The sequence below is a fragment of the Odontesthes bonariensis genome, chromosome 21 (genome assembly GCF_027942865.1).
Source record: "Odontesthes bonariensis isolate fOdoBon6 chromosome 21, fOdoBon6.hap1, whole genome shotgun sequence".
NCBI classification, from domain to species: domain Eukaryota; kingdom Metazoa; phylum Chordata; class Actinopteri; order Atheriniformes; family Atherinopsidae; genus Odontesthes; species Odontesthes bonariensis.
The window spans coordinates 2,939,749-2,953,721 of NC_134526.1; the positions used below are offsets into that span (position 1 = coordinate 2,939,749).

The 13,973-nt window shown below is 44.5% G+C and overlaps 1 protein-coding gene across 3 annotated transcripts in view; it reads right to left on the reverse strand.

Moving 5' to 3' along the window:
• Positions 1-168: 168 nt before the first annotated feature.
• Positions 169-13,973, reverse strand: part of taok2a (TAO kinase 2a) — a 36,682-nt gene continuing 22,877 nt past the window's right edge. For 2 of the 3 annotated variants that reach the window (XM_075453635.1, XM_075453633.1), the window contains 6 exons: positions 13,670-13,798; positions 11,668-11,871; positions 8,108-8,347; positions 6,739-6,951; positions 5,771-5,953; positions 169-4,880 (listed from right to left, as the gene is read on the reverse strand). In XM_075453635.1, the coding sequence (XP_075309750.1) occupies positions 4,008-4,880; positions 5,771-5,953; positions 6,739-6,951; positions 8,108-8,347; positions 11,668-11,871; positions 13,670-13,798 (1,842 nt within the window). In that variant the 3' untranslated portion in view covers positions 169-4,007. Of the gene's footprint in view, positions 4,881-5,770; positions 5,954-6,729; positions 6,952-8,107; positions 8,348-11,667; positions 11,872-13,669; positions 13,799-13,973 lie in introns of all 3 variants that reach the window. The other variant, XM_075453634.1, reaches the window with a different exon arrangement.

Below are 13,973 nucleotides of genomic sequence, written 5' to 3' on the forward strand. Positions count from 1 at the left end.
ATAAACTTTAAACATGAACTTAGCAGTTAACATATTTTGTGAGTTCTTCATACACGTTTTGGGACATTTTAACAGGAAGAAAATATATAATTCTAAACTAATTTTAAATTAAAAAAAAGGATAAAAACTGAGCTTTAACTGAACACAAAAAATAAAAACAAATGCACATTTGTTTGTTTTTTTCCTTTTATTTCTCCAAAAGTATTTTGTTACGTTTCTGTACAAGTCATTTTCCAACACTCCTCCGAACACTTTGCACTGAACCTGAACATTTTAAACCCCTGACACAGTTCCACCCTCCTCCTCTTCATCATCATCATCACACCTGCCGGCCACAAACATCACAACAGTCAGGAAGAGAGAGGGTTTGTTTTCTTTGTTTTCTTTGTAAAACTGCACCAGGAAACCTTCGGACTCGCACACCAAAATAGGATTTGTGTCGACATCTTGGGAAAAGTGCTCGTTTGGCTTTCAATAACTAAAACCAGCATTTTTCTTTAAGTCTTTAACAAACAATCTGTGTGAATCCATCACTTAAAAATGCTCCTAAATGAATAAAACATGTAAAACAATCAAAGAAGTTAATTAACTTTCAGCTGTTGCTTTAAAGTTAATAATTTAAAGTGATTAACGCTGCATTTTTAATAGATTTTGACAGTTTGTACATCAAATATTTTAATTGTGGATGATTGAAGGGTTTAGATTCTGATTATTTAATGAAAAGTCAGTTTCAGGGGATGTTTTCATATCATAAGAGGTGTTAAATGGTGACTAAAACCAACAGATTCAGTTTGCTGTGATGAAGAAGTTTCTTCTTCACGTTATTTCATGCTGAAAACGAGCTTCAGCTCGAATTTAAAGTGTCGAACGAGCAGAAAATCTATACATTTTTCAAACTTAAGCCAAACAAGAAAGTTTCCCAAAATGTTTCTTCAACGAGCTGAAAGAAGAAATCCTTCGATCGGTAAAACAATCGTTTTCTGGGCGTAAATCGAACAAAAAAAGATAATATTGACTTTAAATTTCCTGCTGCAGCTTTAACGGGCGGAGAAAACACCTCAGGAATGGTCGACGTGTCACAACAACGCACTAAAAACAACGATGGTCAGATCAAACATCACGGCTCTGAAAAGAAGAAGAAAAGCTTCAAGGTTCATCCACGGAAGGCCGGCAGAGTCCCATCAGACGGAGGTTAAAGCGGCCTCCGCTCCGAGCGTGGCGTCCGTTTGCCGCCGTCCGTCCTGCTCTCGCTCATCATCTCAACATTTGCACAAACATGAGAACAAAAAGGAAAACGTTTCCTCCTCGAAAATCCGCCCGAACATTCTTTGACTATCAGTGCAAATGAGGTAGGAATGACAACTGGAGACGGCGTCGACCACACGGAGGTCCGCACGCCACGGCGGCGGCGGCCATTTTCAGCCCATTCGGAGTGCAAAAACCAACCCACGAGGTGTTTGTTGGAAAACACGGAAAACAAAGAAAAACCACAAATAAGGAAGAAATAATCACATGTAAAAACGGTCAAATATCGAAACGTTTAAATTAAGTAAAAAAAAAAAATTTTTTTCCATCTTTTAAATAAGGCGTTTTTATTTTATTTCACTTTATAATTTTTAACCGAAAACAAAAATTAAGTCACTTTTTACGATTGAAATTTTCCTGAAATTGTCTCAAATTTCAGTTCAACAAAATTTTCAACTTTTAAAGAACAATTTAATTTCTTAAAGTTTTTTAACAATCAGTTGAATTTCTTAGTTTTTCTTTTCAATCTTAAAATATTCGATTTATTTTGATGTTTTTTCTTAATTTTTCACTTTGTCCAGTTTTTCTTTTTTTTTTTAAAACTTAGTCTTTCATTTTATGACAATTTAGTATCAAATTTAGTTTTAAAAAATAAATTTTTTGAGTTTACATTAACGTCTGTTTTTCAAATATAAATTTATTCTAAACTTTTTAAATTCACTTTTAATCTTTTCTCACAAATTTCTCTTTTCTTTGTATTTTCACAGCGTTCCTTTGAATCTTTTTTGACCGATTAAAAACATCTTTTAAGGGAAAGTTTGGTTTAAATATTCAACCCGGTTCATTCATGTGATCATTTCTCTCATTTCTTCTTACTTGGATAAAACCGACGACGTTCTGGGCTCCAGATGTTGCGTTTACAGTGTTTTCGGGAACCTAATTCGCCCGTAAAGGGCCCCAAATATAAAATAAACGTTAAAAATAATAAAAACTTGGCACAAATGTAGTGAAAGAATCTGAGAAAACGTGCGTAACTCAGCTCGACCTTTTAATACTGGCTCAAAAACAAAGAGTAAAGAGTAAAAAGTAGAACGCGGCCCTGCCCAGAACCGGAGACCCCGCCCCCTGAGACCCCCCTCACGGGATTCTGGGAAACGTAGTCCTCCTTTAAAAACATTTATATTTTATAGCTCTATCACAGTAACTTTGCGCTTATTCCCCACCTAGTGGTCAAAAATTGGCAAAAAACATTTTAAAAACTTAAAAATTAGCATAAATATTCCAACTGTATTATTAATAATAATGATGATGATGATGATGGCGTCTATTTGTCTGCATCTAGTACAAATCGGTTCAACTCACGTGACAAAATAATCATTATTACTCTAACACAGTCTCGAAGTTAGTGCTTCTATATACACTGTAAGTACAATGTGAGTCAAAGTGTTGGACAGTGAACAATCTTCAGTTCACCTGCTGCATTTACAGGCGTTTCTACATTTATATGCATTTATATAAATAGGTAGTGTGCATGTTTATTCATACAAATGCCGTCTGTACACGAGTCCCATGCACTGAATTGTACTAATTTGTAATGCACATGTACATCTTATCTACAGATGCAGATAAACTCACAACACGCACGTAACGCTCGGCGCCGCGGACGCTTCGCCTGATTCTCTGGTTTCTGTCAGATGTTTGTGTTCAGTTCAGGAGCCTGAAAGCAGCAGCAGATAAAATAAAAAAAATTAAAAAAGACTAAAAACAGCTTTAAAGGAGTGTTTCACACCAGTAAAATGAGTAAAAACTAAAGATTAAAGCAGCGATTCTCACGTTTACTCAGGATGAGTTTAAATTCCGTTGCTGCGAACATCACATCCAACGTGTTCCAGGACGGAGTTTTTTAGGAGCTTTAACTTTATAAAACTGCGTTTATACATCAAATTAATTCCAATGTTTCAGCAGCTTCTTTATGTTGGTGAAACACAAACCAAATAATTCAGGTTTGCAGTGAACGTTGGAGATAGAAGCAGCTCCAACACAAAGAAGAAGAAGAAGAAGCCTGTTGGTGTCGTATCACGTGATGAACAGCGGGGGGCGCCAAATTCCCCAATTTATCCAAATCATTGAGCAGATTTCCTGATTTCTGAGGTTTCTGAACGTGTGACAAAACGCTGTAAATGTGATTGTTCTGAAGCGTTTGTTCTGCTTCTGTACTGAACACGAACTGATCGAACTGATCGATCATCCTGACGGTGAACGGGCTCCAGGGAAGGACCAGAGGGCGGCGGCGGCGGAGTAGTCGTGGGTCGGCCCAACAAAAGATGGCAGTGTTTCTTCTTTTATGGTCTTATACACAATCTTATCACTACAAATAAAAATCCTGCTTTAAAGAACTCTTCCCTTCGACAGGCCCCGCCCCCCCAGGCCCCGCCTCTTAAGCCCCGCCCCTCAGAACGTAGGAAACATTTAGAAACCGGGTCTACAGGTATGTACATAGTTACAGTGGTTTCAAAGCCCAGTTCAGTTCCAGAACCAACGAACGGCTCCAGTTTGGACTTTAATGGAAGCGACGGCGGCTCGACTCGTTCGTTTCGTAACACGACTTTTTTTTCTGCTTTTTTTTGTAACGTGGACGTTGAACCGCCTTTTTTTTGTGTCTTTCTGGTCGTCCATGAAGGAGAAATGAAAATCTGGCGTTTTTAAACCCGGTTCTGTTGGAAGGATCAGAACATGGCGGCGGGACGCGGCCGCCGGGCGGCTCAGGAGTAGGAGAGGTGCGAGCCGTTGGAGATGTGGGAGGTGACCGACGTGCTCCGGCTGAGCCCGCCGTCGCTCCCGCCGCCGCCGCCCGGCCCCCCGGACGCCGTCCTCCTCAGCGGCTGGGGGCTGTTCCTGAGCGCCATCAGGCCGGGGCCCCTGACGCTCAGGCCGCCGCCGCCGTAGCCGCCCTGCGACGACGAGGAGGACGACGCCGAGGAGGGAGGGGACGAAGTGGAGAGGGAAATAGGGGGCGGAGCCGGCGGGGGGGGCAGGAGCGCCAGGGACTGGGAGGAGGAGTGGGCGGAGAGGTGGTGGTGGTGGTGGTGGTGGGCCTGGGGGTGGTGGGAGTAGTGGCCCCCGCCTCCCACCCACTCTCGGGCCCGCTCGCGGTCCCGGGGGTCGCGGTCGTCCCGGTAGAGCTGCGGCGTGCTCTGGTGGTGCTGGTAGTGCTGGGGGAGGTAGTGCTGCTGGTGGTGGGAGGAGGGGGCGTGGCCTCTGCTGCTCTTCATCAGCTCGCCGTCCCGGCCGAGGCCGTGCGAGGAGGTGACGGACTCGGCCCGGCCGAAGCCTCCTCCGCCGTGGTTCTGACTGCGCCAGGACGGCGTGGCCACCGAGTTCTGCACGCTGTGGCTCCAGTGGCTGCCGGAGCGCGGCACGGGCCGCGACGGCCAGCCGCCGGAGCCCGAGGACGGGCTGGGGGTCGGGTAGCCCTGGTTGAAGGCCTCGGCGGGGATGCCGGAGAGCGCCATGCTGCTGAAGCCCAGACGCATGCTCTCCGAGTCGAAGGCCTCGATCTCGTGGGCCTGGCGCTCCAGCAGAGTCCGGATCCGCTCCGAGCGCTCGTTCTGCAGGGAGAGCATCTCCTCCTCGATCTGAGACACAAAACGGCGACAGCGTCAGTTCTGACCCCGAAAACACAAACAACGAGCAGGTTCAGAGGTCAGAGAACTCACAGCTTTCATTTCACTAAACAAGACTAAAGATTCTGCAGAGATTCTGAGTTAGGGTCACAATTTCTACGAGCACAACTACAGCTTTCTGACATAATTTCCCATAATGCACCTGGTGGAAACTGTAAGCAGCTTTTAGCCACAGCTGTTGGCGACACAGAGTTCTGATGGTCAGACCTCTGAACTCGGGCTGTAGCGATACACTAATCTCACAATTCAATACGATACTATTCGATGCGATTACATCATTTTCTGGGGGGAAAAAAAGGGACAGTGTTTCTCTCCCTCCGTATCACTGCCTGCTGTGCAGACCGAGCAGCAAACAGCGTAACAGGCGCGGCTGTCGGCAGGCGGCAGCGATACGAAGGGAGAGAAAATAGGGCCAAGAGATTGTGAGGTCTGACTTTTTCCTGGAGAACCATTTTGTGATGCAAATGTATTACTCTGTTGAACGCATATTGTTCTGAGAAGCAAAACGCTTTATTTTTTAAACCCCAGCAAACTAGCCGGACTACCTTCATCAACACCAAAACGAGGCTGGAACTCTGCTCACAGGACGCAGCAGGGGGTAAGAAGATGTTCAGAAATGATGCTGCTGATATGGGATGTTACACAGCTTCATGTCAGAAGAGGCGAACTGTCCCTTTAACTTCTCAGTCTCGACATCATCTCATTGGCTCGTATCTCATTCAAACGCTCTGTGTTTGAAACCAATTAAACACTAAATCCGTTTCTCCCTCACAGCTCCGCCGGTCGGACAGCTCCGTGGTTAAAACAACGACGGCGTGCAGGCGGCGTGCATGCGGCCCTACCCTCTGCTCCAGCAGCGCCCGGCGGATGGACACCCGCTGCTCCAGGTCCTTGACCTCCCGCTCGTGCTGGGTGTCGGTGTGCATCTTGATCTTGCTCTGGTAGGCGTTGAGCAGCTCCAGCTCCTGCTGCAGCTGCATGCGCAGCACCTGGTACTCCGCCTCCTGCGTCTCATCCAGCCGCAGCTGCAGAAAGAAACGGGACCAAAGCAACGCTGAGACTTATTCATTTATTCTGAGGTTTCCCACAGGCTCTGAAAGAAAAGCAGCTTCACTGAGTGGCAGCTGGGTGTGTTCGTCAGTGTGTGAAGCAGTAGAACAGAAGGTGTGTGTTCAGGTGTGTTCAGGTGTGTGTACAGGTGTGTGTTCAGGTGTATCAGGTGTGTACAGGTGTGTGTTCAGGTGTGTACAGGTGTGTGTTCAGGTGTGTGTTCAGGTGTATCAGGTGTGTTCAGGTGTGTGTACAGGTGTGTGTTCAGGTGTGTGTTCAGGTGTGTGTTCAGGTGTGTGTTCAGGTGTATCAGGTGTGTACAGGTGTGTGTACAGGTGTGTGTTCAGGTGTGTGTTCAGGTGTATCAGGTGTGTACAGGTGTGTGTACAGGTGTGTGTTCAGGTGTGTGTTCAGGTGTATCAGGTGTGTACAGGTGTGTGTACAGGTGTGTGTTCAGGTGTGTGTTCAGGTGTGTACAGGTGTGTACAGGTGTGTGTTCAGGTGTGTGTTCAGGTGTATCAGGTGTGTACAGGTGTGTGTACAGGTGTGTGTTCAGGTGTGTGTTCAGGTGTATCAGGTGTGTGTTCAGGTGTGTGTTCAGGTGTGTACAGGTGTGTGTACAGGTGTGTGTTCAGGTGTGTGTTCAGGTGTGTACAGGTGTGTGTACAGGTGTGTGTTCAGGTGTATCAGGTGTGTGTACAGGTGTGTGTTCAGGTGTATCAGGTGTGTACAGGTGGGCGGGGTTTCTTGCCTTACTCACAGCCTGCGTGGACAGCATGTCGTTGATGGAGTGGTCGTACTGCTCGGCCAGGATCGCCAGCTTACGTGTTTGCTCCTCCTTGAGGCGTTTGAGGACGGCCTTGTGGTCGGACTTCGGAGTGCTCTCCAGCAGGTGGTTCCGCAGAGCTTTGTACTGGCGGGTCTGGATTTTACAGGTTTCCTGGAACTGATTTTTTATCTGGAGCTCTTTGGACTGAAAGGTGAAGAAGTTGGTAAGAATTAGTTACTCAGCGACCAGATTTTTAAAGGGATAGTTCGCCTCCTCTGACATGAAGCTGTGTAACATCCCATATCAGCAACATCATTTCTGAACATCTTCTTACCCCCTGCTGCGTCCTGTGAGCAGAGTTCCAGCCTCGTTTTGGTGTTGATGAAGGTAGTCCGGCTAGTTGGCTGGGGTTTAAAAAATAAAGCGTTTTGCTTCTCAAAACAATGTGCGTTCAACAGAGTAATACATTTGCATCAGAAAATCGTTCTCCAGGAAAAAGTCAGACCTCACAATCTCTTGGCCCTATTTTCTCTCCCTTCGTATCACTGCCTGCTGCCGCCTGCCGACAGCCGCGCCTGTTACGCTGTTTGCTGCTCGGTCTGCACAGCACATAAACAAAAGGAACGGAAAGAGAAGGAAAGGATAGGAAACAAAAAGGAAAGGAAAGGAAACAACAAAAGGAAAGAAAAGGAAACAAAAGGAAAGGAAGCAAAACAAAAGGAAAGGAAAGGAAAGGAAAGAAAAGAAAAGAAAAGGAAATGAAGCAAAACAAAAGGAAAGGGAAGGAAAAGAAACAAAAGGAAACAAAAGGAAAGGAAAGGGAAGGAAAAGAAACAAAAGGAAACAAAAGGAAAGGAAAGGGAAGGGAAGGAAAGGAAGCAAAAGGAAAGGAAAGGGAAGGAAAAGAAACAAAAGGAAACAAAAGGAAAGGAAACAAAAGGAAAGGAAAGGAAGCAAAAGGAAAGGAAAGGTCTGACTTTTTCCTGGAGAACCATTTTGTGATGCAAATGTATTACTCTGTTGAACGCATATTGTTTTGAGAAGCAAAACGCTTTATTTTTTAAACCCCAGCCAACTAGCCGGACTACCTTCATCAACACCAAAACGAGGCTGGAACTCTGCTCACAGGACGCAGCAGGGGGTAAGAAGATGTTCAGAAATGATGCTGCTGATATGGGATGTCATACAGCTTCATGTCAGAAGAGGCGAACTGTCCCTTTAAAGAGGCGAACTGTCCCTTTAAAGAGGCAAACTGTCCCTTTAAGGAGGCGAACTGTCCCTTTAAAGAGGCGAACTGTCCCTTTAAAGAGGCGAACTGTCCCTTTAAGGTGTTCCGGGGTAGAACGGGACTCCTGCGTACCTTGAGGCTCTTGGGCTGCTGCCGGACCTCCATGGTGTGCTTCTGGCGGAGCTCCTGCTCGCGCCTCTTGTTGTACTCCATCTGGTTGGTGAGCTCGGTCTGGTGCTGCGTTCGGATGAGCTCGGCCCGGGTCCGCTGCACCAGGCTCAGCTGCCGGAACTCCAGCTCCTGCGTGGACTCGTGGTGCCGCAGCAGCATGGCGCACTCCAGGTCCTTCTGGGTCTGCTTCTTGTTCAGGTCCTGGAGGAACCAACAGCACGAACCCATTAGGGGGAAAAAATCCATTCATGTACATATCGTGATTTTTAATGGGATGATTTAAAAATCGATTTTTCTCCCCTGAATCGACTATATTACGTTATATCCGTGTCCAGAAAAACTTCATCAATTCATTACATTAAGTTATGTTGAAACTAGCCAACATTTGTGCTGTGTGGACATTTCAATTCATTTTGTAACTGTAAACTGTAAAAAAAAATGCTGTACACCTTAAAGGGGCACTAGGTAGCATTTTCACCTAAAATTATAGCCTTCAGGAGTTTAACAAAGGTTAAACAAGTCAAAGGTAAGCGAATGAAGCCTGTCTCGCTCCCAACAGGGGTCTGTATGCTGAAAATCCCATATGTAACTTCGGCAGGAGCGACCCGCTTCTGAAGTGTCGTGATGCGCGAGAAGAGTCGTTTGTGTTTACGGCACTTAGCTAGGTACTGTATGCTAGCTGTAGTTGTAGCTATGTGTTCGCTTGCGTTGAAGAGCCAACACCAAGCGTTTCATATTCTGCCTTTCACAGACTGAACATGAAACGTTCGATGTTGGCACTTCCCATCTTTGTGAAATTTCTCCAAGCGTGATCTTGTTCATCTACCATAGTGATCTGCGTTTTAGATCGTAAAGAGACAGGTGATGACGGTGCTCTAATTCCTCCTGAGTTCGAGACGTAGCCTAGCTTCAGAAATACACGGACTGACCTGATTAGAATAAGAATAGCGTTTTGATCCGAACAAGAATTGTTATCTACAAATGAAAATTGATTAATTTGTGATTATAATCGGAATAGTGTAGAGCTAGTCTGCGTTTATTGCGGCGTGTGTTGGTAGTGCCTGCGCGCATCTGTCTAAGATGTAACTTTTGTAAGTGTCTGCTAATACAAAGGAATCACTCCACGAATACACCATGATGAGGGAAGAATCCCATTCAAGATCAGCAACAGTCCATCCATGCATCCATTATCTGCCACTTGTCCGGGGATCGGGTCGCGGGGACAGCAGCCTGAGCAGAGAAACTCAGACGAGCTGTCCCCGGCCACTTCCTCCAGCAACAGGATTATAGCATATTATCTTGAGTTCTCTCTACAGAAAATCTCTGATTATAGTATCTTACATGGGCAGTCTACACTTGTGAATCAGATGACCTAACTGCACTGACTAAATAACACAACGGCAGCATTCGCCACGATGGTTAGTTGGTTAGTTAGTGGGTGTGTACAGGTGGGCATTTTTACGACAGTGTAGAATTTCAGTTTGACCAATAGAGATCGCTATACTGCCGCTAAACTACCTTGTATCCCTTTAAAGGCGGGGTAGGGGATCTTTTTCTGGAACATTTTTTTACATATTGCTTGAAATACTCTTCACACCCCCATTGCAACCAATTAATTAAAAGTTTTGACACAAAAATTTAAAGTTTTAGTGGCCTCTAGAACGAACAATCCAGGACAGGAAAAACAGTATCCAATCATACTGAACGGACCGTTCACAATGATTGGATACTGATGCCGTCTATCAAACTGCGATCTGCTCCTCCCTCCCCCTCCCTCCCCCTCCTTCCCCCTCCTTCCCCCTGTGTGCGTACCCTGCTCCGTGAACGAAGCTTGGCAGGAAGCTAAACTAGAGCCAGCTTGGCTAGGACCTAGCATTATTAAACGTATAGTTAGCATAAACTAAATACTAAATACGGCAACGATCGATGCTTGCTGTCAGAACAGCGCTCGTGCACCTTCGTGCTCGTTCATGTACTCTAGAGGCGTGGCTTCGGGGGGAAAGTGAAGAAAAGGGTTGGGACTTTTTACCTGTGTATTTTCAAAATGCAGCTTCGCTGGACTCAAAATCCAGGATCTCCTACCTTATCTTTAACTACCTCTTTTTGTCTGAGTTGAAATAAATGTCAGCTGCTGGACTGACACAGACTGATGTGCATCGTTTATGGGAACGACATTCATTCTGGGAGTGCACGATTCAACTTGTTTGTTTTTTAAGGAGGAAGAAAATTGCAATTACTGATTATATCGAATCGCAATACATGTAGAATCGCAATTATCAAGAATCGGGATACAATCGAATCGTGACCAAAGCACATCGTCCCACCCCTAGAAACCATCATGAAACCGCCTCAGACACCAGAGGAAGTTCCTGCTCGGAGGCGGAGCCTGTACAGGGTGCTCGCTCTTTTTCCAAATTAAAATTCCAGACTTTTTTAAAACTGATACTTCCCCCCCCCCCCCAAAACCTTAACTGTATATACTTGTGCGCCTACTTCATTGGTTGAGATTGTACCAACTGTGTTTATTAGAAATGTTCATTTGTATAGGCTAGTATTCAATGAACAAATGCATTATTCACAGTAAATTATGCTTTTACTGATGAAAACGTTTCAAAACATGAAAATCACAAGTACATGAATTTCACATCAAACAAGTGTCATAAAAAAAATGAATGAATGTCAGTAGCGAACCGTGAGCACTACGGCTGGGCCTTCACCTCAGCCCTCATTGCTGAAGAAAAAGGCGATGCTATCAAGCTAGCCACAACATTGGTCTCGTCTTCCGCCATTCTGTCTCTCAACCGCTCCACTCTGCGCGCTTTTCGGACTTCACGAAGGCCTACGATCTTTTTTTTTTGTCCCGCCCACTTCAAATCAAACCATGATTGGTCAATTTTCCCATCACTCTCCAAACCAAAACACATAGCTTGGCCTTCCCCGAGATGCGTGAAGTCCTAACCAATCAATGAGCCGGTTAATCTTGCTTCGATAGAGATGGACGATTCTGATTGGATAGTATGTTTCAGGACAGTAACCCTTTCATTGCCGATGTGAATTTGACAGTAAACTTAACTTTGGAACATAGATGAGCGAGAATGTAGTATTAAATGTATTGTATTAAATTAAATGAGAGTGATTGAGTTTTTTTTTATGTATACATGTATTATTTAATCCTAATATGTTTTTGTTCTGAATTTTTTAAGGCCTTCTCTGAAGGCGTAGAAGGCCCTAAGGGTTCCCCTCTGATGGATGTAGAATTCAGTCTCTGCACTCACATCTCATCCCATTAGGCTGATACAGTACGTGACCAGTGAGTAAAGTTATAGTTTTATAGCCTACCTTCCTATTTCTCATTTCACAATGCCTTTGGGCATACTGTAAAATTCTACCACACATTTATTTTCCATACTTTATTAAGACTTTCACACAAAATTCAAGACTTTTCAAGGTCTGGAAAACAGTGCTTCAAAATGCCATACTTATTAAGACTTTCAAGACTTGCACAAAGCGCCCTGCTGTACCTCTCTGAGCAGGTCCTGCTCCAGGTTGTGGCGAGCCAGCAGCATCTTCCTCTTGTACTGGCGACACTGCAGCTCGTAGTACTGCCGCTGCCTCCTCAGCAGGCTGTTCTCCTCCTCCGCCTGCATCTGCTGCAGACACTCCTTCTGACGGATCAACCACTCCTGCTTCTCACGCTTCGGAGTCGACTGGTTCTCGCTGAGCTCCTGAGCAGAAGAAGAAGAGGAGAGACGGCTGCTTTAAACCCGGCAGCTGGTCTGACGGACAGAAAACACTCGGGGAAATTAACCAAATGTTTGTTCTTCCGCCCAAAACGAGCGACCTCTGAGTCCTGTCTGTCTACAACTGAGTTACTTCATTTAAACTCGCTTCCATTCGTCATTGGTCAACAGATTATTAATCTTTTGAATACATTTTTCCAGCTTTCTTCATGTATTATCTCCACCATCTTTAAATTAGGGCTAAGCAACGATTAAAATGTTTAATCTAATTAATCACATGATTTCCCTGATTAATCACGATTAATCGCATTTGTACGCAGAATCCAAAAATGAATCCAAAAGTAGTGTATAGCTTTTAGCATTTAGCTTTATTTTAAATGTGCTGCCATATGAATGAAAGTGCCATAACATTTGTTGTGCAAACACACTTTTAACATCAGCATCTTTCTGTAGTTTTTATGTAGAAGCCTCGCTCCACTGTCTGTTTCCTTGAATGACTTGCTGCTATCAGTTGTGTGTTTTGCCTTTAAGTGATATTTTAGACTGGAACTACTACGCTGAGAAGACAATTCAACTTGGCAGTGTTTACAGATGACTTTGGTTCTGTCGACTCCGCCGTCTGGAAGAACTTTAAAATGAAAATGGCCGAGTAAAAGTTCCGTACCCTTCTCCATGTTTGGTGGATCCGCCGATTACTTTCTTTTCCTGTTCCACAGCAGACAGCAGCAGACTTTTATAAAATAAAAGCCTGTGAGCAGCAGACTTTTACAAAATAAAAGCCTGTGAGCGACAGACTTTTACAATAATAAAACCTGCGCTAATGGGCGATAAAATATTTATCGGTGTTAAAATAATTAACGAGTTAACTCGCCCAGCCCTACTTTAAACGCAGTAATTAACGGTACACATGCGTTATTACGAGTTACGCTGTGTACATCTCTGGCTTGGTCCATCTCTGTTGATGAGAAAGCATTGTTTGCTAGCATCTGCTGCTAGCTTACAGCTACATGCTAACCTGTTTCCCTCTGGGCTCAACAGAGGAACTATCTGTATCTGTATGTAGAGCTGGAGGGTTGTTGCTCTGACTGCAGGAACAGCTTCATTATGTCTGTGTTTCTGCATTAAATCACACAGCAGAGGTCCAGGATGCTTTTACATCTCAAAACCATCTCAGAAAATTGTGTTAAAGGGACAGTTCGCCTCTTTTGACATGAAGCTGTATGACATCCCATATCAGCAGCATCATTTCTGAACATCTTCTTACCCCATGCTGCGTCCTGTGAGCAGAGTTCCAGCCGAGTTTTGGTGCTGATGAAGGTAGTCCGGCTAGTTGGCTGGGGTTTAAAAAATAAAGCGTTTTGCTTCTCAAAACAATATTGCTTGTATGGAATGTCATACAGCTTCATGTCAAAAGAGGCGAACTATCCCTTTAAACTGTTAAAAAAAAGGGCAATTAAAGGCATAATATGTCACCTTTAAGTTTAAATGAGGAAACGCCCCCGTTACAGTGCAGTTTCTATCACTTTAAGACCTGATTCTATTTACTCCGTTATTCTGATGATTCCGGTTTGGTTGAGGATTATTATCCATCAGACCGAAGCTTCTTTCCTCATCTGATCCATGATTTAACAAACAGAAACAAATGATAATAAAATACATTTAGTTCACTTCTTCTTGATTTGGTTTTTCTACTGCAGACAGATAATTAACTACGATTAATTCGAGTCTTTTTTTTAAATCCGTGTTCACTTATTTCAGGAGTGGAATAAGAGTGAGTTCAGACCTCCTTCAGCAGCTCCTTCCGCTGGCGATACTGCCGCTTCTGGGACTCCAGTAAACTGGTGAGTTCCTTCTTCTGCTGACCCAGAATGTGCTGCTGGAACTTCTTCTCCTCCGTCAAAGCTGCTTTAGTCTGCAGGACACAAACAGTTGCTGGTTAACCCTCCTGTTGTCTTGCGGGTCCAAAGTGAGCCACCACCATGTTTAGCTGTAGAAAAAATACCTTAAACTATCTTTTTCCAACTGTAAATGTTATGACTTTTCCTAAAGGGACCCCATCATTAGAAACAGTCACACTTTATTTTTGT